The 16948-nt window shown below is 46.1% G+C and overlaps 1 protein-coding gene across 2 annotated transcripts in view; it reads right to left on the bottom strand.

Moving 5' to 3' along the window:
* Window positions 1-16948, bottom strand: part of LOC141133461 (uncharacterized) — a 164106-nt gene that overhangs the window by 100101 nt on the left and 47057 nt on the right. For both annotated transcript variants that reach the window (XM_073622848.1, XM_073622849.1), the window contains exons 8-10: window positions 8774-9028; window positions 5540-5746; window positions 2089-2295 (exon numbers count right to left, since the gene is read on the bottom strand). In XM_073622848.1, the coding sequence (XP_073478949.1) occupies window positions 2089-2295; window positions 5540-5746; window positions 8774-9028 (669 nt within the window). The remainder of the gene's footprint in view (window positions 1-2088; window positions 2296-5539; window positions 5747-8773; window positions 9029-16948) is intronic.

The following is a 16948-nucleotide window of genomic DNA, read 5'->3' as shown; positions in this document are numbered from 1 at the left end:
AAAATCTAGCCGGCTTCTGTTGGACCGACTGCTATACACATGGGCTGGATCTTGCTCGGTTTTTTTTAACCGGCCGATGTCGCCCGGCATTCAGCCCGTGTGTACTAGGCTTGAGTGTGTGTAGCAAACACCTGTTGCTGACATGTTTGTCTTTTGTTTCAATCTCCGAATAAAATAGTAATGATTAGTAATGAATTTCATTGAAATTTGTTAAAATGTGTTTCGTTTATTCGTTTTATAATGAATTCCAGCTTTTCAGAAAGATTAGAATTCTAATTTGGCGAAAAACTATCAACCAATTCGAATTCTGTGTGAAGAAATAGCTGGTTGTTAAGCAATGGACCGGGAAGCCGGCCGCCCGTGTCCTTAACAACCATGAGTCATTATCTGTCAGCGGGCTTCCCTACTGACAGATGAATAGATGAATGTACTGTAAAGAAAAGAATGCCGGCAATTGCCCGGAAACAGAAAAATGTAAAAAAAAATGAGATCTCGCAGTGAATCCGCCGCAGAGACCACCATTATCGTAAACAGAACCGCTGGATCTAAAGATGGATACCTCAGTTGTGGCAGCAGCTGCTGCTGTTACCGAGATATCCCTCTTCAAACTGATGACGTATATATACATGAGCCGGTCGGTAAGTGGTTAAAGGGGGCTTCCCGATTTTGATAAGCCCCCCGCCCACAGACCCGACAACCACAGCCCAGGGTTGTCTGGAAGAGGCCCTTGTCCCCATCAACATGGGGACAAGGTGCTTTGCGGTGTTAAGGGCATGTGGTTATGGTATGGTTTGGGGGAGCACTCGCTCGCCCCTTTCTTGACCTGCGGGGCTGCATGCTTGGATAAGGGTACTGGTATGGATGTTGGGGGGACCCTACAAGTTTCATAGGGTTCCTCTTAAAATTCATAACAGACTCGAAGGGCCTGATATGGACTGGGGGGGGTGGGGGGTACTCCTCGCCCTTTTTTACTTTATTTTTTTTAACTAGCCGGGTGCTGACATTTGTACTAATTGGTCAATTAAAATGTGATTTTTTTTTCCTTTAGAAATTTTATTTTTGCTGCAGCATGTGTTATACATGCTACAGATGCACCATTTTGCAGACAGACTAAGGTGACCCCCCCAGGCACTATTTTTAAAGGAATTTTTCATTTTTATTTTTCCACTTAAAAAGGGGTTCTTCATGCCGCCCGCCAACCAGGAAAAAGAAAAAGAAAAGAAAAATTGCTTTTGCCATCACGGAGGCGCTATGCCTACTGCAGGCTCCTCCGTTTGACACTTCTTTTACAGGGTAGGGTGGAGCCACCTGTCTACATCACCTGGTGGCACTGCACATTCTGACATCACAGACCCAGCTTGCTCCGATCCGTAACATCAGAAGGGGGGCGGGTGCCACCCGGTGATGTAGACAGGTGGTCCCTTCCCTATAAAAGAACTGTCGAACGTTGGAGCCTGCAGTAGGCATAACGCCTCCGTGTGGGCGAGAGAGATTTTTTTTTTGGGTTGGCGGGTGGCGTGATTGACTATGGATCTACATCAGGGGACACTGTTTTTATTTTTTAAAAGAGAAGTATGGGGTTTTTTTTATTGCAGAATCATACCTACCTTGGTGGATGCAGCATCGGTCCAATGCTGCATCTGTCCCCTGGCGCCTCGAACACTGAAAACCGAGAGATCGAACACCACTAGATTGTGACATGATTACTTTAAAGTCACGATCTAAAGTCATACATTCCTTGCGTTAAGGTAAAAAATGTTTAGGCATTGGTTTTGGCTCCTCATTCCCCCTTTTACTTACCTAAATCCTCATGCAATCCATCGCTGTGCACGTTTGCATCTCTTCTCTCCCCTCATTTCCATGTCTCACTGGCCTTGCTGTGGCACCAGGGGCCATTGGCTCCTGCTGCTGTCAATCAAAGACAGTGATAATGGAGGAGGGGTCCCACTGTCTGTGTCAATGCACGCAGCAGTGGGGCTCGGGAGTGAGCATGCACAAGTGCCACTTCCCATGGGGGCACTGCAAATAGAGGAGGAGCCAGGAGCACCACTGGGGGACCAATATATAGCAGCAGAATTGAGGAATTACCTGGTACAGTGGTTGTAGGAATAAATGATGTATCTACAGTAGAGGAGGAAACAGTTGCTGTAGAAGTTTCTGGAAGTTGTTGTTTTGTTGATACAGTAACAGATGTCTCTGAGGATGAAGTAGACGTTGGATTTGAAGTAGAAGAGGTAACAATTGGTGTAGATGGTTCTGAAGGTTGGGATCCTGTTGTTGGAGTAATAGATGTTTCTGTGGACAATGGAACCGAAGCAGAGGAGAAAACAATTGTTATAGAAGATGTTAAAGATAATTGGGCTTCTGATGGTGAAGAATTACTATCTCTATTCAAAGATGTAAACGTTCTATCATAAGTGAAATTTTGGTGTATTGTAGCGACCTAAAATAAAACTAGAAAGTGAACACATGAGATGGCTTCATAGTAACTACATAAAAAATCTTTACCAAAAACTGTTTTCCCCATTTGGGTTGTAACTTAGGTAAGTTTACCTTTTGCCTCTCGCTTGAGAAACAGTTTTGTCTCCCTCCCTCGTTATATTGAGACACAAGTGCTACAAGTTAGCGAATCTTCTCCTGACTGCTGACATAACACTAATCTCAATATACAATTATAAATAATCCAACTAAAGTAATGTGGGTCACCATTTCTGTATATTTTTTCAAAGGAAATGAATGGAACATTTGCCTGTGTGTTGTGATAAATGTTTTCAATAGGGTTTTTTTGACATACTGCATGTGCATTTATAAATATATACAAGATAATCTTCCTATTCAGTGCCCCCAATTCCTAGCTTCTATCCAAGATTCTTTTCTCTTCAAAATGGCTATAAGTGGAGATGAGGTTTATATTTCCAGTAAATTTGTGGTGAAATTTGGTGGACTGAACGTTACAGGACCCATAACATACTGCCTGACCTTTCAACTGTGCGGGTTTCCTGCAACCTGTTGTCAGTCTGTGTAGGGACAGGTAGTTTGCTATATTGTGTCACATTGCAAAAATGTGTGGGATTTCAGTTTGGTGGGCTTGCCTCATAAAAATCAAACCCCCTTCTTCTTGTATTCACAGTATAAGGCCCAACAGTTCTTTTGATGCTAACATTTTGTGTGTATGTAAATGTAGTTGCCATTGAGCTGCTGAACCCACCCACCCCCCCTTTTCCCAAAGTGTTTGAAGCCTAGTACACAGGTTTTTTTTTTTTTTTCATTCAACCCAGCTCAGGTTGGAGCCGTTATACTAACAATCCAATGTTAGTACAGTGATCTTCCCTGCTGTTCTATTGTGTTCTGACAGGGGGGCGGCCCCCCGCCAGAACACTCTGGTCAGTCATTGGCTGAGAATGCTGATACGGAGACCGTTGGCTGCTGGTTGTTCAGCATGATCGTCCGTCAAAATCTAGCCGGCTTCTGTTGGACCGACTGCTATACACATGGGCTAGATCTTGCTCGTTTTTTTTTAACCGGCCGATGTCGCCCAGCATTCAGCCCGTGTGTACTAGGCTTGAGTGTGTGTAGCAAACACCTGTTGCTGACATGTTTGTCTTTTGTTTCAATCTCCAAATAAAATAGTAATGATTAGTAATGAATTTCATTGAAATTTGTTAAAATGTGTTTCGTTTATTCGTTTTATAATGAATTCCAGCTTTTCAGAAAGATTAGAATTCTAATTTGGCGAAAAACTATCAACCAATTCGAATTCTGTGTGAAGAAATAGCTGGTTGTTAAGCAATGGACCGGGAAGCCGGCCGCCCGTGTCCTTAACAACCATAAGTCATTATCTGTCAGCGGGCTTCCCTACTGACAGATGAATAGATGAATGTACTGTAAAGAAAAGAATGCCGGCAATTGCCCGGAAACAGAAAAATGTAAAAAAAACTGAGATCTCGCGGTGAATCCGCCGCAGAGACCACCATTATCGTAAACAGAACCGCCGGATCTAAAGATGGATACCTCAGTTGTGGCAGCAGCTGCTGCTGTTACCGAGATATCCCTCTTCAAACTGATGACGTATATATACATGAGCCGGTCGGTAAGTGGTTAAAGGGGGCTTCCCGATTTTGATAAGCCCCCCGCCCACAGACCTGACAACCACAGCCCAGGGTTGTCTGGAAGAGGCCCTTGTCCCCATCAACATGGGGACAAGGTGCTTTGGGGTGTTAAGGGCATGTGGTTATGGTATGGTTTGGGGGAGCACTCGTTCGCCCCTTTCTTGACCTGCGGGGCTGCATGCTTGGATAAGGGTACTGGTATGGATTTTGGGGGGACCCTACAAATTTCATAGGGTTCCTCTTAAAATTCATAACAGACTCGAAGGGCCTGATATGGACTGGGGGGGTGGGGGGTACTCCTCGCCCTTTTTTACTTTATTTTTTTTAACTAGCCGGGTGCTGACATTTGTACTAATTGGTCAATTAAAATGTGATTTTTTTTTTCCTTTAGAAATTTTATTTTTGCTGCAGCATTTGTTATACATGCTACAGATGCACCATTTTGCAGACAGACTAAGGTGACCCCCCAGGCACTATTTTTAAAGGAATTTTTCATTTTTATTTTTCCACTTAAAAAGGGGTTCTTCATGCCGCCCGCCAACCAGGAAAAAGAAAAAGAAAAGAAAAATTGCTTTTGCCATCACGGAGGCGCTATGCCTACTGCAGGCTCCTCCGTTTGACACTTCTTTTACAGGGTAGAGTGGAGCCACCTGTCTACATCACCTGGTGGCACTGCACATTCTGACATCACAGACCCAGCTTGCTCCGGTCCGTAACATCAGAAGGGGGGCGGGTGCCACCCGGTGATGTAGACAGGTGGTCCCTTCCCTATAAAAGAACTGTCGAACGGTGGAGCCTGCAGTAGGCATAACGCCTCCGTGTGGGCGAGAGAGATTTTTTTTTTGGGTTGGCGGGTGGTGTGATTGACTATGGATCTACATCAGGGGACACTGTTTTTATTTTTTAAAAGAGAAGTATGGGGGTTTTTTTATTGCAGAATCATACCTACCTTGGTGGATGCAGCATCAGTCCAATGCTGCATCTGTCCCCTGGTGTCTCGAACACTGAAAACCGAGAGATCGAACACCACTAGATTGTGACATGATTACTTTAAAGTCACGATCTAAAGTCATACATTCCTTGCGTTAAGGTAAAAAATGTTTAGGCATTGGTTTTGGCTCCTCATTCCCCCTTTTACTTACCTAAATCCTCATGCAATCCATCGCTGTGCACGTTTGCATCTCTTCTCTCCCCTCATTTCCATGTCTCACTGGCCTTGCTGTGGCACCAGGGGCCATTGGCTCCTGCTGCTGTCAATCAAAGACAGTGATAATGGAGGAGGGGTCCCACTGTCTGTGTCAATGCACGCAGCAGTGGGGCTCGGGAGTGAGCATACACAAGTGCCACTTCCCATGGGGGCACTGCAAATAGAGGAGGAGCCAGGAGCACCACTGGGGGACCAATATATAGCAGCAGAATTGAGGAATTACCTTGTACAGTGGTTGTAGGAATAAATGATGTATCTACAGTAGAGGAGGAAACAGTTGCTGTAGAAGATTCTGGAGGTTGTTGTTTTGTTGATACAGTAACAGATGTCTCTGAGGATGAAGTAGACGTTGGATTTGAAGTAGAAGAGGTAACAATTGGTGTAGATGGTTCTGAAGGTTGGGATCCTGTTGTTGGAGTAATAGATGTTTCTGTGGACAATGGAACCGAAGCAGAGGAGAAAACAATTGTTATAGAAGATGTTAAAGATAATTGGGCTTCTGATGGTGAAGAATTACTATCTCTATTCAAAGATGTAAACGTTCTATCATAAGTGAAATTTTGGTGTATTGTAGCGACCTAAAATAAAACTAGAAAGTGAACACATGAGATGGCTTCATAGTAACTACATAAAAAATCTTTACCAAAAACTGTTTTCCCCATTTGGGTTGTAACTTAGGTAAGTTTACCTTTTGCCTCTCGCTTGAGAAACGGTTTTGTCTCCCTCCATCGTTATATTGAGACACAATTGCTACAAGTTAGCGAATCTTCTTCTGACCGCTGACATAACACTAATCTCAATATACAATTATAAATAATCCTACTAAAGTAATGTGGGTCACCATTTCTGGTGAAATTTGGTGGACTGAACATTACAGGACCCATAACATACTGCCTGACCTTTCAACTGTGTGGGTTTCCTTTCCAGTCTGTGTGGGGACAGTTAGTTTGCTATATTGTGTCACATTACAAAAATGTGTGGGATTTTAGTTTGGTTGGCTTGCCTCATAAAAATCAAACCCTCTTCTTGTATTCACAGTAAAAAGGCCCAACAGTTCTTTTGATGCTAACATTTTGTGTGTATGTAAATGTAGTTGACATTGAGCTGCTGAAATAACCCACCCCCGTTTTTCCAAAACGTTTGAAGCCTAGTACACAGGTTTTTTTTTCATTCAACAAAGCTCAGGTTGGAGTCGTTATACTAACAATCCAATGTTAGTACAATGATCTTCCCTGCAGTTCTATTGTATTCTGACTGGGGGACGGCCCCCCGCCAGAACACTCTGGTCAGTCATTGGCTGAGAATGCTGATCCGGAGACGGTTGGCTGCTGGATTTTCAGCCTGATCGTCCGTCAAAAGCTAGCCGGCTTCTGTTGGACCGGCTGCTATACACATGGGCTGGATCTTGGTCGTTTTTTTTTAACCGGCCGATGTAACCGGCCGTGTGTACTAGGCTTGAGTGTGTGCAGCAAACACCTGTTGCTGACATGTTTGTCTTTTGTTTCAATCTCCGAATAAAATAGTAATGATTAGTAATGAATTTCATTGAAATTTGTTAAAATGTGTTTTGTTTATTTGTTTTATAAGGAATTCCAACTTTTCAGAAAGATTAGAATTCGAATTTGTCGAAAAACTATCAACCAATTCGAATTCTGTGTGAAGAAATAGCTGGTTGTTAAGCAATGGGCCAGGAAGCTGGCTGCCCGTGTCCTTAACAACCATGAGTCATTATCTGTCAGCGGGCTTCCCCACTGACAGATGAATAGATGAATGTACTGTAAGGAAAAGAATGCCCGCAATTGCCCGGAAACAGAAAAATTTAAAAAAACCAGAGATCTCGCGGTGAATCCGCCGCAGAGACCACCATTATCGTAAACAGAACCGCCGGATCTAAAGATGGATACCTAAGTTGTGGCAGCAGCTGCTGCCCTTACCGAGATATCCCTCTTTAAACTGATGACATATATATATACATGAGCCGGTCGGTAAGTGGTTAAAGAGGGCTTCCAGATTTTGATAAGCCCCCCACCCACAGACTCGACAACCACAGTCCAGGGTTCTCTAGAAGAGGCCCTTGTCCCCATCAACATGGGGACAAGGTGCTTTGGGGTGTTAAGGGCATGTGGTTATGTAATGGTTTGGGGGAGCACTCGCTCGCCCCTTTCTTGACCTGTGGGGCTGCATGCTTGGATAAGGGTACTGGTATAAATTTTGGGGGGACCCTACAAGTTTCATAGGGTTCCTCTTAAAATCCATAACAGACTCGAAGGGCCTGATATGGACTGGGGGGTGGGGGGTACTCCTCGCCCTTTTTTACTTTTTCTACTATTTTTTTTAAATAGCCGGGTGCTGACAATTGTAACCATTGGTCAATTAAAATGTGATTTGATCCAAATATGTGATTTTTTTTTTTCTTTAGAAATTTTATTTTTGCTGCATCATGTGTTATACATGCTACAGATGCACCATTTTGCAGACAGACTAAGGTGACCCCCCAGGCACTATTTTTAAAGGAATTTTTCATTTTTATTTTTCCACTTAAAAAGGGGTTCCTCACGCCGCCCGCCAACCAGGAAAAAGAAAAAGAAAAATTGCTTTTGCCATCACGGAGGCGCTATGCCTACTGCAGGCTCCTCCGTTTGACACTTCTTTTACAGGGTAGGGTGGGGCCACCTGTCTACATCACCTGGTGGCACTGCCCATTCTGACATCACAGACCCAGCTTGCACCGGTCCGTAACATCAGAAGGGGGGCGGTGCCACCCGGTGATGTAGACAGGTGGTCCCTTCCCTATAAAAGAACTGTCGAACGGTGGAGCCTGCAGTAGGCATAACGCCTCCATGTGGGCGAGAGAGGTTTTTTTTTCAGGTTGGTGGGAGGCGTGATTGACTATGGATCTACATCGGGGGACACTGTTTTTATTTTTTAAAAGAGAAGTATGTATTTTTTTTTTTTTTATTGTAGAATCATACCTACCTTGCTGGATGCAGCATCGGTCCGATGCTGCATCTGTCCCCTGGCGCCTCTAACACTGAAAAACGAGAGATCGAACACCACTAGATTGTGACATGATTACTTTAAAGTCACAATCTAAAGTCATACTTTCCTTGCGTTAAGGTAAAAAATGTTTAGGCATTAGTTTTGGCTCCACATTCCCCCTTTTACTTACCTAAATCCTCATTCAATCCATCGCTGTGCACGTTTGCAGCTCTTCTCTCCCCTCATTTCCATGTCTCACTGGCCTTGCTGTGGCACCAGGGGCCATTGGCTCCTGCTGCTGTCAATCAAAGCCAGTGATAATGGAGGAGTGGTCCCGCTGTCTGTGTCAATGCACACAGCAGTGGGGCCCGGGAGTGAGCATACACAAGTGCCACTCCACATGGGGGCACTGCAAATAGAGGAGGAGCCAGGAGCACCATTGGGGGACCAATATATAGCAGCAGAATTGAGGAATTACCTGGTACAGTGAGAGACGTTGTGCTTGCTGAAGATAATACGTTGGTTGTAGGAGTAAATGATGTATCTGAAGTAGAGGAGGAAACAGTTGCTGTAGAAGATTCTGGAGATTGTTGTACTGTTGATACAGTAACAGATGTCTCTGAGGATGAAGTAGACGTTGGATTTGAAGTAGAAGAGGTAACAATTGGTGTAGATGGTTCTGAAGGTTGGGATCCTGTTGTTGGAGTAATAGATGTTTCTGTGGACAATGGATCTGAAGCAGAGGAGAAAACAATTGTTATAGAAGATGTTAAAGAAAATTGGGCTTCTGATGGTGAAGAATTACTATCTCTAATCAAAGATGTAAACGTTCTATCATAAGTGAAATTTTGGTGTATTGTAGCAACCTTAAAAAAAAATAGAAAGTGAACACATGAGATGGCTTCATAGTAACTACATAAAAAATCTTTACCAAAAACTGTTTTCCCCATTTGGGTTGTCACATAGGTAAGTTTACCTTTTGGCTCTCGCTTGAGAAACAGTTTTGTCTCCCTTCATCGTTATATTGAGACACAATTGCTACAAGTTAGCGAATCTTCTTCTGACCGCTGACATAACACTAATCTCAATATACAATTATAAATAATCCTACTAAAGTAATGTGGGTCACCATTTCTGTATATTTTTTCAAAGGATATTAATGGAACAGTCACTTGTGTGTTGTGATAAATGTTTTCAATTGGGTTTTATTTGACATACTGCATGTGCATTTATAAATATATACAAGATAATATTCCTATTCAGTGCCCCCAATTTCTAGATTTTATCCAAGATTATTTTCTCTTCAAAATGGCTATAAGTGGAGATGAGGTTTATATTTCCAGTAAATTTGTGGTGAAATTTGGTGGACTGAACGTTACAGGACCCATAACATACTGCCTGACCTTTCAACTGTGCATGTTTCCTGCAACCTGTTGTCAGTATGTGTTGGGGTAGTTCAGGGAGAGTTGTCAGTCTGTGTAGGGACAGTTAGTTTACTATATTGTGTCACATTGCAAAAATGTGTGGGATTTCAGTTTGGTGGGCTTGCCTTATAAAAATCAAACCCCCTCCTTCCTGTATTCACAGTATAAAGGCCCAACAGTTCTTTTCATGCTAACATTTTGTGTGTATGTAAATGTAGTTGCCAATGAGCTGCTGAAACCCCTCACCCCTTTTCCCAAAGTGTTTGAAGCCTAGCAGTGGCGTAGCGTGGGGGGTGCAGGGGGTGCCGTGGCCCCGGGCGCGATATTTAGGGGGGCGCCAGTGTGTGTCACTGGCTGCCTCCTCCTAATTTCTAATTTTGTGTCCCCGGGCTCCGGCCGCCATGTTAAGTGTCCGGCGCCCTGTGATTGGGTGTATGGGGGTCATGTGAGGCGCCCCGCCTCCGCACATGACCCCCATACACCCAATCACAGGGCGCTGGATACTGAACATGGCAGCAAGCAGAGCGCAGGGGAGAGAAGAAAGTGATCCGCCGCTGTGTTCTCCTCCTTATCCGGATCGATGCAGCCAGGATAAGAAGGTAAGTGTGTGAGAGTCATGTTACTGGGAGGGGGAGGGAGGGGGGCGAGAGAGAGAGACTGTAGGCAGGACAATGTAGTGTAGTATAGTATGGAGGTGTCCGGGGGAGGGGCGCTGATGTCCTAACCAGCAGGAGCCCGGGAGGAAGGACATCTCCCATACTGTTATGATAAGGTCAGTACATTTGTTAGGGGGATGTTGTGTAATTATTGTGCTAGGGGACAGACTGCTGCTTCCCCCATGTAATGTGCTCTCTTGTGCCCAGTGCCCACCATGTCATGTGTCTTGCAGTGTCCCCCATGTAATGTTCTGTGCCCACCATGTCCTGTCATGTGCATTGCAGTGCCCCCCATGTAATGTGCTGTGCCCACCATGTCATGTGCCTTGCAGTGCCCCCCATGTAATGTGCTGTGCCCACCATGTCATGTGCCTTGCAGTGCCCCCATGTAATGTGCTGTGCCCACCATGTCATGTCATGTGCCTTGCAGTGCCCCCCATGTAATGTGCTGTGCCCACCATGTCATGTGCATTGCAGTGCCCCCATGTAATGTGCTGTGCCCACCATGTCCTGTCATGTGCATTGCAGTGCCCCTATGTAATGTGCTGTGCCCACTATGTAATGTGCTGTGCCCACTATGTAATGTGCTGTGCCCACCATGTCATGTGCCTTGCAGTGCCCCCCATGTAATGTGCTGTGCCCACCATGTCCTGTCATGTGCATTGCAGTGCCCCTATGTAATGTGCTGTGCCCACTATGTAATGTGCTGTGCCCACCATGTCATGTGCCTTGCAGTGCCCCCCATGTAATGTGCTGTGTCCAGTATGTCATTTGCTGTACGTTGCAGTGCCCACCATGTAATGCGCTGTGCTGAACAATGTCATGTGCTGTGCATTGCATTGCCCTTCATGTGATGTGCAGTGCCCACTATGTCATGATGTGCCTTGCAGTGCCCACCATGTCATGTGCAGTTCCTAACATGTAATGTGCAGTTGCATTTCCCACCATGAAACGTGCTATGCCATGCAGTGCCCACCATGTAATGTGTTGTGCCCACCATGTAATGTTATGTGCCATTCAGTGCCCACCATGTAATGCGCTGTGCCCACCACGTCATGTGCTGTGCCATGCAGTGCCCACCATGTAATGCGCTGTACCCACCATGTAATGTGCTGTGCCCGCCATTAAATGTGCTGTATCCATGTATCCACCATGTAATGTGTTGTGCCAACCATGTGATGTACTGTGCTATAACCCCCCCTCCTGTGTAATGTACTATGCTGTGCCCCCCACAGACTCACCCACTCACTCCCACCCCCCTCTCTCTCTCATCCCCTCTCTTTCACCCTGTTCTCTCTCTCACCCCCTTCACCCCCTACCACCCTCTCTCTCTTTCACCCTCTCTCTATTCCCCTTTCTCTCTCTCTCTCTCTCTCTCTCCCTCTCTCTCTCTCCCCCCTCTCTCTCTCTCCCCCCTCTCTCTCTTTAATTTAAATTTCACAAAAAATTGTTTGCGTTTTCATTTTATTTATTTTCATAAAAAGGCCCACCAACATCCTTAGCACCAGGCCCATGATGCTCTTAATCTGGGCCTGAGTATAGTGGTTAGTGTAGTATAGTATAGTGGTTAGCATAGTGGTCAGTATAGTGTAGTTTAGTATGGAGGTCAGTGTAGTGGACAGTGTAGTGTAGTGGACAGTGTAGTATGGTGGTCAGTATAGTGTAGTGTAGTGGTCAGTGTAGTATGGTGGTCAGTGTAGTATGGTGGTCAGTGTAGTATGGTGGTCAGTGTAGTATAGTGGACAGTGTAGTATGGTGGTCAGTGTAGTATAGTGGTTAGTATAGTGGACAGTGTAGTGGTTAGTGTAGTGGACAGTGTAGTATAGTGGACAGTGTAGTATGGTGGTCAGTGTAGTATAGTGGTCAGTGTAGTATAGTGGACAGTGTAGTATGGTGGTCAGTGTAGTGTAGTGTAGTATGGTGGACAGTGTAGTATGGTGGACAGTGTAGTGGACAGTGTAGTATGGTGGTCAGTGTAGTGTAGTGGTTAGTGTAGTGGTCAGTGTAGTATGGTGGTCAGTATAGTGTAGTATAGTGGACAGTGTAGTATGGTGGTCAGTATAGTGTAGTATAGTGGACAGTGTAGTGGTTAGTGTAGTGGACAGTATAGTATGGTGGTCAGTGTAGTATAGTGGTCAGTGTAGTGTAGTATGGTGGACAGTGTAGTATAGTGGACAGTGTAGTATAGTGGACAGTGTAGTATAGTGGTCAGTGTAGTGGTTAGTGTAGTGGACAGTGTAGTATGGTGGACAGTGTAGTATGGTGGACAGTATAGTGTAGTGTGGTGGTCAGTGTAGTGTAGTGGTCAGTGTAGTATGGTGGACAGTGTAGTATAGTGGTCAGTATAGTGTAGTATGGTGGACAGTGTAGTATGGTGGTCAGTATAGTGGACAGTGTAGTATGGTGGTCAGTATAGTGGACAGTGTAGTATGGTGGTCAGTATAGTGTAGTATAGTGGACAGTGTAGTATGGTGGTCAAGTGTAGTGTAGTATAGTGGACAGTGTAATGTAGTATGGTGGTCAGTGTAGTATGGTGGACAGTGTAGTATGATGGTCAGTATAATGTAGTATAGTGGACAGTGTAGTATAGTGGTCAGTGTAGTATGGTGGTCAGTATAGTGGACAGTGTAGTATGGTGGTCAAGTGTAGTGTAGTATAGTGGACAGTGTAGTGTAGTGTAGTATGGTGGTCAGTGTAGTGGTCAGTATAGTATTGTGGTCAGTATAGTGGTCAGTGTAATATAGTGGTCAGTGTAGTGGACAATGTAGTGTAGTGGTCAGTATAGGAATCAGGTAGGTCAGTACTATTGTATTTGAAGGGACTCAGGGATAGCTAAAAGTCAGCAGGTTGGGGGGGCGCAAATTACTTGCCTTGCCCCGGGTGCTGACAACCTACGCTACGCCACTGAAGCCTAGTACACACTATCAGTTTTTTTTTTTTTTCATTCAACCCAGCTCAGGTTGGAGCCGTTATACTAACAATCCAATGTTAGCACAGTAATATTCCCTGCTGTTCTATTGTGTTCTGACAGGGGGACGCCCCCCGCCAGAACACTCTGGTCAGTCATTGGCTGAGAACGCTGATCAGGAGACGGTTGGCTGCTGTTTTTTCAGCATGATCATCCGTCAAAAGCTAGCCGGCTTCTGTTGGACCTGCTGATATACACATAGGCCGGATATTGGTAGTTTTTGTTTTAACCGGCCGATGTCGTCCGGCATTCAGCCTGTGTGTACTAGGTTTGAGTGTGTGCAGCAAACACCTGTTGCTGACATCTTTGTCTTTTGTTTCAATCTCCGAATGAAATAGTAATGATTAGTAATGAATTTCATTGAAATTTGTTAAAATTTGTTTCATTTATTCGTTTTATAATGACTTCCAAATTTTCAGAAAGATTAGAATTCGAATTGGTCGAACCAATCAACCATTTCAACCAATTCAAATTCTGTGTGAAGAAATAGCTGGTTGTTTAGCAGTGGGCCAGGAAGCCAGTCCTTAACAACCATGAGTCATCATCTGTCATCACTGACAGATGGATGTAAAGAAAAGAATGTCGGCAATTGCCCAGAAACAGAAAAACGTTAAAAAAAACAGAGTTGGGCCTTCCCCCCAGCCACCCAGCTACATCACCCGGTGGCACCACCCCCTTCTGATGTCACGTGACCTAAGAAAAGGGCAGTGCCACCAGGTGACGTATGGCCCCGTCCCTTGCCTATATAAGAACTGTCAAAGCTCAGATCGGGCAGTCGGTGGAAGGCCTCCCAGGAAGCGGAGCGTTTTTATACTTTTTTATTTTTTGGGTCCAGCAGGCGTCGTGATTGAGGATGGATTTGCACCGAAGGACACTATTTTTCTATTTTTTAATAAAGGACTTGTCAAAAACAGTTTCTTGTGGTTATTACTTTTTGACACTCTTTTGGTGAATGGGTAGGCGTATTATGTAGCCGATACTAATTCACATAGGGCGGGCAGGATCTTGGGGCCCCTTTGTTAAAGGGGGCTTCCAGATTTTGATAATCCCCCCATCCGCAGACCCCGACAACCACAGCCCAGGGTTGTCTGGAAGAGGCCCTTGTTCCCATTAACATGGGGACAAGGTGCTTTGGGGTGTTAAGGGCATGTGGTTTGTATGGTTCGGGGGGGTGCTCGCTCGCCCCTTTCTTGACCTGCAGGGCTGCATGCTCGGATAAGAGTCTGGTATGGATTTTGGGGGGACCCTACAAGTTTCATAGGGTTCCTCTTAAAATCCATAACAGACTCGAAGGACCTGATATAGACTGGTGGGGTGGGGGGGTACTCCTCGCCCTTTTTTACTTTATTTTTTTTAAATAGCCGGGTGCTGACAATTGTAACCGTTGGTCAATTAAAATGCATTTTGATCCAAAAATTTGATTTTTTTTTCTTTAGAAATGTTACCTGTCTACATCACCTGGTGGCACTGCAAAATCTGACATCACAGATCCAGCTTGCACCGGTCCGTAAGGTAAGAAGGGGGCGGTGTCACCCGGTGACGTAGACAGGTGGCCCCTTCCCTATAAAAGAACTGTCGAACGGTGGAGCCTGCAGTACGCATAACGCCTCAGTGTGGGCGAGAGAGATTCTTTTTTTATTTTTTAAAAGAGAAGTATGGGGTTTTTTTTATTGTAGAATCATACCTACCTTGGTGGATGCAGCATTAGTCTGATGCTGCATCTGTCCCCTGGCATCTCTAACACTGAAAACTGAGTGATCAAACACCACTAGATTGTGACAGGATTACTTTAAAGTCATTCTAAAGTCATTCATTCCTTGCGTTAAGGTAAAAAATGTTTAGTCATTGGTTTTGGCTGCACATTTCCCCTTTTACCTACCTAAATCCTCATTCGAGCCATCGCTGTGCACGTTTGCAGCTCTTCTCTCCCCTCATTTCCATGTCTTACTGGCCTTGTTGTGGCACCAGGGGCCATTGGTCCCTGCTGCTGTCAATCAAAGCCAGTGATAATGGAGGAGGGCAGGGGAGGGCTGGCAGCCTTAGGCCTGGGGGGCAAGTCCAGTCAAGTGGCCCATTGAACTATCAGCTCACCATCACCAGTGCCCATCAATTCAGCCTCACCAGTGCCATCAGAACAGCCTCACCAGTGCCCATCAATGCAGCCTCACCAGTGCCCATCAATGCAGCCTCACCAGTGCCCATCAGCTCAGACTCATCAGTGCCCATCAATGCAGTCTGTTAAGGGCCCATCAATGCAATCTGTTCAGTGCCCATCAATGCAGCCTCATCAGTGCCCATCAATGCAGTCTGTTCAGTGCATGGGGATTAAAGAGGGGAGAGCCGCTGGATTACACAGAACGAACATCTCCCGCTTACCCAGCATGGCCACTGTCATACGAAGTCCCGCCTCCTGGACTGGCACCTATGATAGACGTCATCAGTGTGCTGTCTATCATAGTAGCCAGTCCAGGAGGCGGGACTTCGTATGACAGCGGCCGCCAGGTAAGTGGAAGATACTCTCTGTAATCTGGCGGTGCTAACCCCCCCTCTGAGGCAGCCCAATGGGCCCAACGGGACCCATTGTAGGGTCGGGCCTGGGTGCCCTCCCACTGCCCCAGCTCGCAGTGCACCCGCCCTGGATCAGCCCTGCAAAGCGGGGACAAAACGGGGACAGACTTAATCCAGGGACAGTGTTCTCAGTCCGGGGACTGCCCCAGGAAACCAGGGATGTCTGGTCACCCTAGGCTAGTGGCCAGCAGGCCCCACAGACTATGGCCACTGACCTGTGGGTCCTGCTGGCCACTGGCCTGTAGGTTTTACTGCCCACTGACCTATGGGTCCTGCAGGGAGCTGGCCATGGGCTGTGGGTCCTGCTGGCCATGGCCAGCTTCTAGCAGGATCAACAGGCCATGGCCAGCTCTCAGCAGGCCCACAGTGTTGAGGGATATTTTGAGGTTACTGGGTGGGCACTGGCCTGGGGCAGGGTAAATAGGGTGTATGGGGGGTAAATGGGGTGTGGGGTTAAGCTGTGGGTGTCAGGGTCTCTCACCTCAGCGATGGTAGCTGGCCGTGTCAGCTCAGTAGGTCCTTGCACGGCCTCCTCCGGTCCTGGGGGTGTGATGCTCCTGTCCTGGGGTCAAGTAAACTTGCAGCCTGAGCCAGTTACGTGGGTCCCGACTCCCTGGCGTGCCCTGCTGCCGTTGCCTGCCTCCAAGATCTGGAAGTTGTAGTTTCCTGGCTGCGTTGCGCTGCTCTCAGTTCTCCACCCACCGGGAGCTTGAGCATGCATGGACTACAACCAGGGGCGTATCATGAAATCAATGGGCCCCTGTGCAAATCCAAAGTGGGCCCCCTATGCAGTGTAAAAGGCGAAGTGCGATGTTGCAAAAAGTGGGCATGGTTTTAGATGCACTAAATTTTGGGCGTGGTTTAAAGGGGTGTGGTTAAATAGAGTCTGAGATGACCAAAGAAACACGTGTGTGTGTGCCACTCTACTCAGCAGGGCCACCAGGTACTAACGAGTCTGCCGTTTCCGGCCACCACAGTCTCCACCACGTCAGTACAGGCTGGAGCAGCTTCCAATCCAGTCCTCACATCGGCACCCA

This window comes from Aquarana catesbeiana, linkage group LG03 (assembly GCF_042186555.1).
Source record: "Aquarana catesbeiana isolate 2022-GZ linkage group LG03, ASM4218655v1, whole genome shotgun sequence".
Taxonomy (NCBI): Eukaryota; Metazoa; Chordata; class Amphibia; order Anura; family Ranidae; genus Aquarana; species Aquarana catesbeiana.
Note: the sequence above shows the minus strand (reverse complement) of the source record. Positions and strands in the feature narration are given on the sequence as shown.